This window comes from Homarus americanus, unplaced genomic scaffold (assembly GCF_018991925.1).
Source record: "Homarus americanus isolate GMGI-L3 unplaced genomic scaffold, GMGI_Hamer_2.0 scaffold43349, whole genome shotgun sequence".
NCBI lineage: Eukaryota > Metazoa > Arthropoda > Malacostraca > Decapoda > Nephropidae > Homarus > Homarus americanus.
In genome coordinates, this window is record NW_024739064.1 from 180,001 (window position 1) to 194,253 (window position 14,253).

General features: G+C 35.6%; 1 protein-coding gene across 3 annotated transcripts in view; it reads right to left on the reverse strand.

The window, feature by feature from the left end:
* Positions 1-13,168, reverse strand: part of LOC121874416 (neuronal acetylcholine receptor subunit alpha-10-like) — a 27,118-nt gene extending 13,950 nt beyond the window's left edge. Inside the window, exons 1-3 of one of the 3 annotated variants that reach the window (XM_042378544.1) lie at positions 13,104-13,168; positions 7,717-8,219; positions 2,041-2,180 (exon numbers count right to left, since the gene is read on the reverse strand). In XM_042378544.1, coding sequence (XP_042234478.1) covers positions 2,041-2,180; positions 7,717-7,783 — 207 coding nt within the window. In that variant the 5' untranslated portion in view covers positions 7,784-8,219; positions 13,104-13,168. Of the gene's footprint in view, positions 1-2,040; positions 2,181-7,716; positions 8,220-13,025 lie in introns of all 3 variants that reach the window. The other 2 variants (XM_042378543.1, XM_042378546.1) reach the window with 2 other exon arrangements.
* Between the last annotated feature and the right edge of the window lie 1,085 nt (positions 13,169-14,253).

Genomic DNA, 14,253 nt, shown 5'->3' on the forward strand with positions numbered 1-14,253 from the left:
TCGGAGATGATAGTCTTTTGTTTTTTATGATCTGCCGCCAAAATGAGATGGATTCAGGAGTTTATAGTTTTATGGTATTTTGTTTTTTTAGGGGGGGGGTTTTAGTTGTAGTTAAAACAAAAGAAATTAGAGTTTATCTTATGTTTTACACTTTAGTCCGGAGCTATAATGACTAATAAGAGACATGACGGACATAAAGAGAGTTAAATCCCCCATAATTCTGAGTTATTGAAGTGTAGTAACAATGTGATGACGTCAGTGATGGTATTTTGTCGACCTTGAAAGTCAAAGAGAATACAAGAGATAATATTTTTACGTTAATAGATCATTAGTAAAGAAATTATGTATTTTTGACATTACTGTAGAATCCAACCGAGTTATTGTTGCCTTTTCGCTCAGGTTCTTTAAGCATCGTTCATTTAGTTTTAGTTTAGAAATTCAACAACAAAATTCAAAAAAATCTGCAAAATATTTTCCCTCCAAGTATTTTCTTTTTAAACTTTGAGAATTAATAGATCCTAATGGTGGAATTATTTTAATATTTAATTCATCACGTATAATAATTCTCGGGTATTTTTTCAGTATTTAATTCCTTTACATACCAGAAAGGAATTAAATTAGTATCTATCCGGTAAACAAATTGATGTCTCGCCCCCCAATAATTTTCTATTTCGTTTATAATTCTCAGCATTTGTGGCCATATCAGTATTTTCCACAAGGTGACATCAATAAGAATCAATGGTATATATATATCTCTTTAGTTAAAACCAATTGAAATATCATTAATCATATCTCATTGTAATTATTTGAAACGATGGTGGATGCAAATTGCGTCAAAATAACACGCCAATGTATGCTGATAATATTCGCCCTGATATAAACGTGGTGTAAATATTGATAGTATTGGTATTATCACCATTAGACAAGTGTAATAATATTAATTCATAAGTTTAATATTTTTTACTGATAATGTTCTTGTAGTCAAAGTATTAAACTGATTATATAACGTCAAAAATTCCTATTAAAAAAATAAAATAAAAAATACTTTAACGCTCACAAAAGTACCAAAGTTTAAATCAATAAACTTTTGATAATTTGTATGGTAACATTATAGATGATAGAAATTACTCTACGCTAAAAAAATATATATCAAATTACCTTGAAACACCACCCCCCCCCCAAAAAAAAATATATATATACCTGGAAATATTAATTATAAATATTTTTACAGGTGAGTTACTCTTCTGAAAATAGTGTCAGCAGAGAAAACAATCACATTATTATTTTTTTTATTATTTTAATTTGTTTTAAAGAGTAATTGTTAGTGTAAATTGTGTGAACCCTGGCGAGAGACTATTACATACATACATACATACATACATACATACATACATACATACATACATCTCAATCTTGTAGTGTCAACAACAAAGAGTTTATTTAAAGTTATTTCATCTTTAATGGATTAAAATCATAACAGCTTAAAATCATTTCCATCGAGTGAACCAAAAGCTTTATTTCTATATTTTATCGAAAAGCTTAAAATAGTTAAACAGTATACGTGATTTAGTTACAATTTAAGCTTCGGATTATGATTTCATGTGAATTATAAAAAATATAGCGTATAACCATATCAAATGAGAGTAATCAAATTTCTAATCAACATTCAACTAAATTAATTCTATAGCTTAGGTTTATCTCAAAAGCTAAAATAAAAATCTTAAATTTTAGCTTTTTTCTTTACCAATATAAGCTACAAATTTTATAGCTTACGATAATGATTCTCTTGCATGGCAGACTCAACTAATATGACAATATGGAGTTAGTGAGACAACCAGGTTATATTTGGGGGATAATGGTGTTAGTGGTGCAGTGCTACCCTGTCAGACGAGGAGAGAGAGAGAGAGAGAGAGAGAGAGAGAGAGAGAGAGAGAGAGAGAGAGAGAGAGAGAGAGAGAGAGAGAGAGAGAGAGAGTGCGTGTGTGAACTGTTTCTCTCTCAATCTCTCTCTATCTATCAACCCCCATCACTAAGACTCACCACATCAATAATACTATGCAGGGAGACGCCGAAGACGACAGTAAGAGCCTGGGAAGAGTTACTCGCTGGCCTGACGGAGGGGTCGTAGTTCGCCAGCAGGTAGCGTGTTAGACGGTACTCCTGTTCGTCACTGCCAACCACTGCTGACGGCAAAACACACGTGGTTAGGAAGCTGTTTTGGGTGGGTTTGAGACGTAGTTAGGAGGGTGTTATTGAAACCTCGATATAACAGACTTTCTCTATATAAAATCCGTTAATGAGAGTTTCACATCTAATAGACCCTCGATATAACGAACATGCAGTCCGCTAAATAGAGGTTTCACTGTATTCATAATTATTCATATACATAAACATAGAAATAATTACAAGATAAAAAAATACCAGTCCACGTATAATACATATTAAAATATATACATATATTATTATACATATGTATTTACACAACATATATGAAAGCTTACTCATTATGAATATTCATTTACATATTCTCTCCCCCTAAAAATACAATACATTAATAGTACAGGAACACACACACACACACACACACACACACACACACACACACACACACACACACACACACACACACACACACACCACACACACACACACACACACACACTCACACACACACACACACACACACACACACACACACACACTTTATTATAATACACTAAATATAAAATTAATCCACACTATATATCTCTTGGCTATAGGAGTATACTATATATATATATTTTAATAAGAGTCTCTGAATATTTTATAAACTATTCTTATATTTCATTTATGTGGATTAAAACACCCGTATTTGTGTTGGTGTGTTATGGGAAGGTTTGGTTTGGTTAGGTTAGGTTAGGTTAGGTTTAATAATGAGTGACGTGGTTCTTTTGGGGATGAGGAGGAGAGGTAGGGGAGGAGTGGGGGAGTAGGGGAGTGGGGGGGTAGTGGGGAAGGATGGAGGGGGTAGGAGGGAGATAATGGTGTTTTTGGGGGAGGTGGATTGGGGAAGGATGTGGGGAGGAAAGGAGGAGAGAGGAAGGAAACTAGAAGGAAAATGAGAAGGAGGAGGTGAGAGAAATGAAAATGGAAAGGGAGGGATAGGAGAGGAGGAGAAGGAGGAGGACGAATGAAGCAGGGAAAGGAAGGAGGGGAGGAGGAGAGTGGCCGGGTAATAAAGGAGAGGAGGGAGGGGGACGAAGGAAAGGGGGGAAGGAGGAGGAGGGGGGGAGGGGAAGGAGCAGGTTCATCTCATCAGACTAAGTCACCTTGTGTAACTTTCCCACGAGGCTACTCTTGTGAAGATTACGATGGCCTCCCTCTCTCTCTCTCTCACTCTCTCAGTTCTCTCTCTCTCTCTATTCCACATGTATAAAAACAAACACACAAAAAAACACGAATTTTCTTAGAACACACAAAGTTACTCTCACTGTGTTTCCATAAAGTTACTCTCACTGTGTTTCCATTCAGCTTACTTTCACTTACGACCCCCCTCCCCCACACCTCCCCCACACCCCCACAACCCCTAAAAAAGTAAGAAAAATATTAATACTATGAAGTGGGTTCCTGTGTCTCAGCTCTCCAGTATTCACAAAGATTCTTACGTTAACTTCCCTCTCCCACAAAATGATACTGAGAAGCACATCTGTCTCACTTGACCTACGATGAGATATATGGTATTCTCAGAAGTTCTTAAGTTAAATTATTTCCTTTAACTTAAGTGATTAATTTTAACTCAGTGTTTAGTAAGTTAAATTCTTCCTATTAACTGGAACTAAGAGACTTATTCTTATTGGTTAACTTACTATATAATAGAAACTGGATTCACCATAACTCTTAAGTCAAATTATACGCCTTAACTGGTGATGGACTTTTGTATATAACTAACTCGATTATATACTAAATAAAGAGGAATTATAAACTACCTTTAACTAATAATAAAACAACGTATCTAACTGACTTACTTATACCACATCTCCAAAATGGTTAGGTTAAGTTAGGTTAGGTTTGGTAGGTTGGTTTATGTTAGGTTAGGATTGGTTAGGTTAGGTTAGTTAGTTTGTTCTCTTATCTCGTGTTAAAGAGAGAATTAACTCAACCTAACCTAACCTACCCTAACCTGTTCTAAACTAACCTAACCTATCCTACCCTAACGTCATAACCTAACCTAACCTGTTCTAACCTAACCTACCCTAACCTAACCTGTTCTAACCAAACCTAACCTAACCTAACTCAGCAAACCTTAAGGAATACCGGTCAGACTGTTGTATTAAGAGTCAGAATGTCGTATGTTGACATGAGATCAACAGCCTTACCGCACTATATACTGAATCCTCGGGACAAGATAGTGCTTCCAGGAATACGTAAAACGGGGTAAGATAGTGATATACACCACATTAAATTTAAAGGGTTTGGTGATATAAAAGATTGTAAGAGAATGTGTAAGAGAGAGAGAGAGAGAGAGAGAGAGAGAGAGAGAGAGAGAGAGAGAGAGAGAGAGAGAGAGAGAGAGAGAGAGAGAGAGAGAGAGATAAAAAGAGAATGAAAGAAATGTTGAGAGATAAAAGAGAGAGTAAAAGAAAATAGAGAGAGGCAGAGGCAGGAGAGGCAGACAGACAGAGGAGACAGAAGGAAGGAGACAGACAGACAGAGAGACAGAAGGAAAGAGACAGACAGAGAGACAGAAGGAAAGAGACAGACAGACAGAGAGACAGACACAGATAGAAGGAAAGAGACAGACAGATAGAAGGAAAGAGACAGACAGACGGAGAGACAGACAGATAGAAGGAAAGAGAGACAGACAGATAGAAGGAAAGAGACAGACAGATAGAAGGACAGATAGAAGGAAAGAGACAGACAGACAGATAGAAGGAAAGAGACAGACAGACAGAGAGACAGACAGATAGAAGGAAAGAGACAGACAGACAGACAGACAGAGAGACAGACAGATAGAAGGAAAGAGACAGACAGATAGAAGGAAAGAGACAGACAGATAGAAGGAAAGAGAGACAGACAGATAGAAGGAAAGAGACAGACAGACAGACAGCTACTAAATCATAAACTCGATAATATACCCGTTCAATAAAGTCTCAAAAAAGATGGAATTTGAGGCAGGAAATCTCAAACATATATTCTGAGTCAGGAATTTCAATAAGAAAGATATGTATAATTTTAGGAAGAAGAAGAAGAAGAAGAAGAAGAAGAAGAAGAAGAAGAAGAGGAAGAAGAAGAAGAAGAACGTGTACTGTGTGGCCATTAACCAAACCATAACCTAACCTAACCATAACACAACCAGGTATAATTAAAACTCATAAATTATATAAAACTCTTAAATAATTATTATCTTGTGAGGGAATTACTTCAATGTAAAACTCTTCATTAAACAGTAATGTCATTAACGACTAAATTTATCTCATTTACCTGACAAAATGTGTGTGTGTGTGTGTGTGTGTGTGTGTGTGTTAGTTAACGGGGTACTTTACATTATCTTGTGAACGAGAGAGAGAGAGAGAGAGAGAGAATACTTGGAGAAATGAGAAGTCAGACAGACATCCATACATAGGAAAATCGAGAACGACAGACAGACAGACAGAGACAGACAGACAGACAGACAGAGAGACAGACAGACAGACACTTCCCTCCCCCAAATATAGCCTCTAAAGGGCCTTCCTCTATCTGTCCTTACACAACAGTAGGAAGTCTCAAGTGAGTTTTGTTTCCATATTTATAAACACCAGACCCACGAATGCGCATAGGAATGACCTTTTTATGAAAATTAGGAAGAGGGGAGAAAAGGGACAAAGGGCGGATGATTCTTTTGTAGGGAAATAATTATGGGGAGAAAATTTGTGGGGAGAAAATTTGTGGGGAGAAAAATTGTGGGGAGAAAAATTGTGGGGAGAAAATTTGTGGGGAGAAAAATTGTGGGGAGAAAATTTGTGGGGAGAAACTGCTTAACGAGACTCTGAACTGCTTAACGAGACACCGATCTGTTTAAACTCCCTCCCCATAGATGGCGCTGTTCTTCATAACGCCAAGTCTGCTACAGTTTCCAGCGTAATGTGTAAAGTTACTACTAGTTTGTGACCGTGTAAAATATATAGAGATGGATGGTTGGATGGTTGACGGGAGGAGGAAGAGGAGGAGAGGAAAGGAGGAGGAGGAGGAAGAAGAAGAAGACCTAGGAGGAGGAGGAAGAGGAAGATGGAAGCACACACACACACACACACACACACACACACACACACACACACACACACAGCATAATAGATATAAATAAATAATAAATAAATAAATAAATTCCAAATAGTGTTATGTGTTTCAATTCTCGAGATAATATGTAATTATCCAGCTGGTCCAACTGTGAGTTTGTTGACATGAGAAATGTTTACTTTTATCAGATGAGAGGTCGGGGGATGTCTGTCTGTCTGTCTGTTTGTTTGATTATCTGTCTGTCTGTCTCTACATATATATCTCTATCTGTCTAACCTTACCCATCTCTCTCTCTCTCTCTCTCTCTCTCTCTCTCTCTCTCTTCAGACACTCGCCTTAGTCATTGATTTAACACACTGCAGGAGAGCGTGTCAGCCATATAACTAACTCCCTACGTTCTGAACTTCACCATAAATACTGCAAAAAATTTAATTATTGTATATTTTGTTGTTGTAAATTTATTCATCGTAAATGCAACGTAAATACTTGAAAATTTGTAAATCATCATAAGTCTAGTTAATGTAAATGTGGTAAATTTTATTATCGTAAAAAAAATTCGTCATTGTAAATTAAATTATTATATTGAAAAAAATATTATCTTACGTTTTTTTTGTGTAAATTTTCTTCTTGTAAATTTAAGGTTTAGTGTAATTTTAAGTAATATCGGTGTTTAGGTAATTGGTATCGGTTTTATGTAACGAAATATCGGTTTCTGTGTAACTTTTCTCACACGGTTATAGAATCTATCCATCACGTGAGAATTGGAGCTGGATAAATGAGGCTTCAAATCCAACCCACAGGTGAGACTCTGGCTAAAATAAACTCACATGGAACTTTACCTTGAAACACCTTTAAAGAAAAATTAAAACAAGACGACCTATTGAAAGTGTGACCAAGTGTGTGTGTGAGTGTATGTGTGTGTGAGTGTGTGTGAGTGAGTGTCTGTGTGTGGGTGTATGTGTGTGTGTGTTAGTCACCGAGCTGCCCCGTTCTCACAAATGCCAGGAAATGAATTTCTCTCGTAAGTAGAGATTTAAGAAGAGAGTTAGCTGGTTGTCTTAGAGTTAAACCTGTATATATATGTTGATGGTAAGAAAATGGCCAAGGCATTATATACACTTACCATTATTATACGGTGTTGGTGTGGCCAGAAGTGCAGTTGTTGTTTGAGAAGGAGGTTGTTAGTTGTTGAAGAAAAGGAAGGTTGTTTGGTCTTGTTTGTTTATGAAAGGGAGGGTTGTTGTTGTTTGTTTAAGAAGGGGAAGTTGTTATTAGTTGTTGATTATAAAGGCCACTGAGTAAATAACAGTATGTCAAAGGTTGTGATTTCTGTTATAGAGGAAGAACTCATGTGGTTATACAATTGGAAGGTTATGGTTGTGGGTTGTGAGGTAGATCAGTTAAAATATATTGTTATAGAGATTAAACACACACACACACACACACACACACACACACACTGACCTTTGAGGGTGAGGGTGATGACGTAGAGAAGGAGGCTGACCTCTCGTAAGGTCACCACACGGGTCATCTTGCCTCCCTCCTTCACCAAGGCTAGGTCAAGGATCGATCAATGTCCTCTCTTATGATGAGGAAGGTCAAGTACCAAATGACCTTGATAACATTGAGTTGAGGAAAAGGTCAAAGGTCAAGCTTCACTATCCCCAGGTAAAATTAAAGGTCACTGACCTTAATACCACTGGAGTAGGTCAAGAATCAATGCCCTTATTATCATCAAGCGAGGTCAAGGTTAATTTAACCTTATTTTCAATGTTCTAGGTCAAATAAGTTACCCTTCTCCTTCACTTTGTTTGGTCAAGGGAAACAGAGGTGATCAATAATGTGTAAAAGTTTTCATCCTCTTATAGTTCTTTCTTTTGTTCTATCACTTTTGTTTTATTATTATCACTTCTCTTCTCTTCGTGTTCTTTTATCTACTGCAGTTCGTTCCTTTAGGTAATATCCCTCTATAAATAAATACAAAAATATCAAACCAAAACACCATTATTATTATTTTATCTTGTTTTTCCTTTCACGGTATTTTCAATTTTATTTCTCGCTGTTATTATCAACCAATGTCTTTTTGTTTTATTGCTTTGTTTGTTTATATTTGCATGTATGTATGTTTGTATGTATGTATGTATGTATGTATGAATGTATTCTAGGGATTTTGTCCAGAGGGATTTTTTTGTCCAAGTGTTTAAGTTCAATAAGTTTTGTAATACATAAAGTCAATTTTGTCCAGTCGAATTTCTTTCAATTTAAGTTTCGTACCCTGGAGTTTTGTCCGAGAATGAAGAAGATAGAAAGATCGAAGAGTGACGGCCAAGAATGAAGAGGAAAAAAGGCGACGATGCTTGGTCAGCTGATCGACATTACTGGAACCTGTGAGTGGATGAGAAAAACCAATTTCCTCTTCACTAATCAACTCAACTGCCAAACTGGATGGATTTTACAGCATCTAATAGTATTTTTCTTTATAAATACACCCAATTAAACCTCAACTAACATTCACTAAGTTATTACAAGTTTAAATGAAAAATTACAGATAATTACTGGAACCATTTGTCTAGGGGTTTTTTATCGTGAAAATAACAGACTGTTTATTAAGTATTATTTTCATATTTTGGTTCCTATAATATTCTTACATGATATAAATTCACCCAAATAATAATAATAATAATAATCTCGTATTTATATCCCAACTATTGTTATTATTTTTTTTTATTATACAGTTTTTTCTCACAATTTTATTCCCACTATTTTACGTACAAAGTTCCCCCCCCCCTATTTTTTCCCACCCATTTTTACTAACAAAGACAGTACCATCACTCAGCTTTATTTTAATCCAATGTTTATACACAACAACGTCAACATTTCGGGGGATCTGTTCGTGTTGGGTTTTTTTTTTCCTGTTTCCCCCACCAGTCATGACAAACACACAGACGAAGCGAGATTTACTGTTTTATATCATCTTTTTCCTTTTTATATCATGTCAATAGTTATATTTACACCATTAATAAGTTTCAATCATGTTTCTCTCTCTCTCTATAAAAGAATATATTTATTAACAGCTTTCCAATATAAGTCGGGAATTTATATCCTATGCTCAGCCTGAATGCTTGAAATTGGAGGATTTTTGTACAACTAATCGCATTTTTCTATTTTTTGTTGTACGTGTGTTCGATGTACATTGAAAATAATTACACCCACCTCAAACACGATACATCAAAGTTCATAGTATTTGATAGTTACAAGAGAACGTAAAATAGAAACATTATTGGAATGATTTACATATACCAGTTTTCTCAACTTAATGTATATAGTCTTCAAAAGGGAATCTTTACCTTCAGTCGTGTGGAAAGTTAAATAATAATATTTTAGATTTCAGTGTAGAATATATATAAAAAAATAGTTATTGTTTGTTTTGTTCTATTTCGGTGATTACAAATACAATCTTGGCTTTATTTAGACCGATCAAGCTTATATTTTTCCATTCTGTATCCGGCAGTTTACAGAAAAGTTTCACTCAACTTGTAGTCAAATGAGAGTCTTTTCCAACCAGCGTAAATAACGTATTGATAATTAAAAGCTATGTATTTGATAATTAAGAGAGTATAGTCAATACTCTGTTTATTCTCTCCGTGAAATAGAATAAAGAGTTAATTTTCAAATCAATTTCCCAGTTTTAGTCGCCCTAACAACCGGAATGAGAGTAGTTCGTATATCTAATCACTTCGTTGTTTTTTTTTAAATAAGTCTTTTGAAAAATAATTACACTTCGAACAAGATTCATTAAACTTTTTATTTTTATTTCAGAGTTTACGTTAATTATAAATAGTATTGGAATTGTTTGCGGGAGGAGGGGTGGGGGGGTTATTTCGTAATCTGATCGAGACAGTCTTCAGAAATGCTCGATTTTACTTGTTATGGTTTGTGGTGTTAGATTATGATACGTCGTGATCTATAATTACGAACTGGAGACAATTAGAGATATAATTCAACTCTGTTTTGATTCATCGTTTACAATAATGAACGCAAGGATTATTGGAACAGTTTGTCGCGTGTTTCTTTAAATTTTCGCGAGTTTTTTCATCTAGGTAAGTTTAGTGGATTTATATACAGATTATGTTCAGCAGTCTACCAGGTATGATGTATCTTAGTGTTTACAATCACCCACACAAAAATCGAAACTGTTTGTCATAAATTTCTCACTATAATTCGCCAGTTCTCCTAAAAGGCTTCGTTACCTTTATTTACCTGCAAAATTATAATAAAAATACTACCATATCCCAGCAAATATTACCACAACGAAAGATAAATATCAAAATTATTACCAACCACCTGTTTAACTATAATGTTGACTAATATCACAAAAAATAATATTGGAACGGTTTTGACTCTGTTTACACACGATGTTAAGTGAGTTTGTTGTTTTGAGTTAGCGAAGAGGTGGGCGGCGTGGGCGTGGGCGTGGGCGGGGAGGGGGAGAGAATAGGCGGGAAGGTTGTGTATTTTGTAATCTAAATCAATTAATCATCAATTATAACTATAAATAATGATGTTTAGAGTAATTAAATAGATGTGTGTGTATAATTGGGTAGTTTGGTGATAATGACGTCTGGTTGTAGTAAAAAAAAATATCTCAATTAATGTAATGAGGAAAAAATAGCAACTTAGAAAAATAAACAGACTATATATATTTTTTTATATTCATTAAAAAGAATAATAATAATAATGTTCTTAGTATTTAGACGTTGGGTGTATGTATTTAGGTTAGGTTTAGGTTAGGTTAGGTTAGGTTTAGGTTAGGTTAGGTTAGGTTAAGGTTTAGGTTTAGAGACGAATAAACAAAACAATTTATATCAGACCTGAACTTTGACCTTCCACGAGAGTAATACCTGCCATAGCAAAAACACTAATTGACCTTTGACCTTACATGACCAAAATACTTAATGACATCTAACTTTACATAACCAAAAATACTTACTGACCTCTGACCTTCCATAGCAACAATACAGTAATTTAAATGCACTCTAATTAGGCCTCTTTTTTCTCTATTTTTTAACAGCAATTGAGTTAATGTACACCTGAGCCTAAAAGTGAATTCTATTTCCGTCCAGTTATAAAAAAATAGATAAAAAATTAATTAGATGAAGTTCTGTTTAATTAGGAACACATAATCCCATTAAAGTGTTTAGCTGTTCCGTTAGTTACAATTAGTTGGTGTTGTATTTTATAGCAAGTATGTGCAGCGGTAGTTAAGGTGTTTATTGTGCTTGTTTAGTGTATAGTGTATGTGTCATGTGTTAGTGTAGTGTGTCATGTGTTATGTGTCAGTGTAGTGGATTATGTGTCAGTGTTATGTGTTATGTCTGTTATGTGTCATGTGTTAGTGTAGTGTATTATGTGTCATGTGTTATGTGTCAATATCAGTGGCAGTGTTATGTGTTATGTCTGTTATGTGTCATGTGTTATGTGTCAGTGTAGTGGATTATGTGTCAGTGTTTTGTGTTATGTCTGTTATGTGTCATGCGTTGTGTGTCAGTGTAGTGGATTATGTGTCAGTGTTATGTGTTATGTCTGTTATGTGTCATGTGTTATGTGTCAGTGTAGTGGATTATGTGTCAGTGTTTTGTGTTATGTCTGTTATGTGTCATGTGTTATGTGTCAGTGTAGTGGATTATGTGTCAGTGTTATGTGTTATGTTTCTGTTATGTGTCAGTGTTATGTGTTATGTGTCTGTTATGTGTCATGTGTCATGTGTTAGTGTAGTGTATTATGTGTCATGTGTTATGTGTCAATATCCAGTGGCAGTGTTTGTGTTATGTCTGTTATGTGTCATGTGTTAGTGTAGTGTATTATGTGTCATGTGTTATGTGTCAGTGTAGTGGATTATGTGTCAGTGTTATGTGTTATGTTTCTGTTATGTGTCATGTGTCAGTGTAGTGGATTATGTGTCAGTGTTATGTGTTATGTCTGTTATGTGTCATGCGTTGTGTGTCAGTGTAGTGGATTATGTGTCAGTGTTATGTGTTATGTCTGTTATGTGTCATGTGTTATGTGTCAGTGTAGTGGATTATGTGTCAGTGTTATGTGTTATGTCTCTGTTGTGTCATGTGTCTTATGTGCCCATGTTATACCCCCTGTGGTTCAAGTCATATCATGAATCAATTAACATATTCTATTACACCACATGTGTCATATATCCCAGAGCTTACGTCAACAACAACACCCTATGTGACACCACTAACAAGTTAAGATATAATGTATAACAGCTGACACACGAGATACATTATCACATGAACTAACATATGACACACACACACACACAAGGACAACACCTGGAATCGCATATATGGCTCAAGTAAATGCTTCTAAGTCAAGTCATTTGCATAGCATTTGCATATCACTGAAAACCCATTACCTTCAACGAAATTATTAACAATGTCATAATTATAATAATAATAGTAATAATAATAATAGTAATAATAATAATAATAATAATAATAATAATAATAATAATAGTAATAGTAATAATAATAATAATAATAATAATAATAATAATATTTTCTCTCAGTTGACACCATTACCATCACCACTCATTTGCTTCTATATTTTCAATGATTATTTTCACAGTATTAAACCGCATTCGTCAAAAACAATACGCTTAGATAAAGTTTCTGACATTATTATTCTTAATTCTCGTATATAATTCACATTTTTTCTATAACATCACTTTCTATTGATTTATTATTAATAGTTATTCTCACTGAAGTACTTCGTTTTAATTTGCCAAGAAGCAACACAGAATTTCAGCGAACAACACGGAAAATCACGCACAGTTTCACCTCCCACTCGCCATGACAGAAGCCAGGAGCCCACTGAGCGGAGCCTATGAGGACTAAGGAGCGCCTGGATGCTATGCGCCTCCCACGCTGCCGGTACACACCCTCTCTGCGCCTCACCACCATGCTGCCGGGCGTACGATATGGTCAAAACACTACCAGGCATACGATACTCTCGCCACAATGCCGGATGTGTTATGTAGGAGCTAAGTTACCGAATGTGGGATTAACTTACCACGTTAACAAGGGGTACGATACGTTCACCATGTTGCCAGGATTATGCTATGTTGCTGCCAGGGGTACGATACGTTCACCATGTTGCCAGGATTATGCTATGTTGCTGCCAGGGGTACAACACGTTCACCATGTTGCCAGGATTATACAATGTTGCTGCCAGGGGTACAACACGTTCACCATGTTGCCAGGATTATACAATGTTGCTGCCAGGGGTACGATACGTTCACCATATTGCCAGGATTATATTATGTTGCTGCCAGGGGTACGACACTTTCACCATGTTGCCAGGATTATATTATGTTGCTGCCAAGGGTACGATACGTTCACCACGTTGCCAAGATTATATTATGTTGCTGCCAGGGGTACGATACTTTTACCATGTTACCAGGATTATGTCACTCACTATGTTGCCAGGTACTTGATACTCTTACTTGTTCATTAAGCACAATGAAAACAAACAGATTAGAGCGTTTTATAATCTCTCTCTCTCTCTCTCTCTCTCTCTCTCTCTCTCTCTCTCTCTCTCTCTCTCTCCAGTGTTGCATTCCCATATTCTTGTTTAAACTGCAGAGATTACAGCAGGAAAATAAATAAAACTTTATGTGTTCTCCAGTTACAACGAAATTATAAGGCACTCGCTGTTTTCTCTCTCTCTCTCTCTCTCTCTCTCTCTCTCTCTCTCTCTCTCTCTCTCTCTCTCTCCACAGTGACAAATGGTGATTAGTTTGATGTGTCAATTCTATGGGTAGTCAATTAATTACAGCTAATTGATTATACTCTTAGGAGCTAATGAACCTGGATAACCTACCTGTACAGTTGAGAGAGAGAGAAAAGAAGAAGAAGAGAGAGAAGGCATTCGAACAATGAAACAAAAAATAAACAAATAAAAACAGACAGAAAAACAAAAAACAAACAC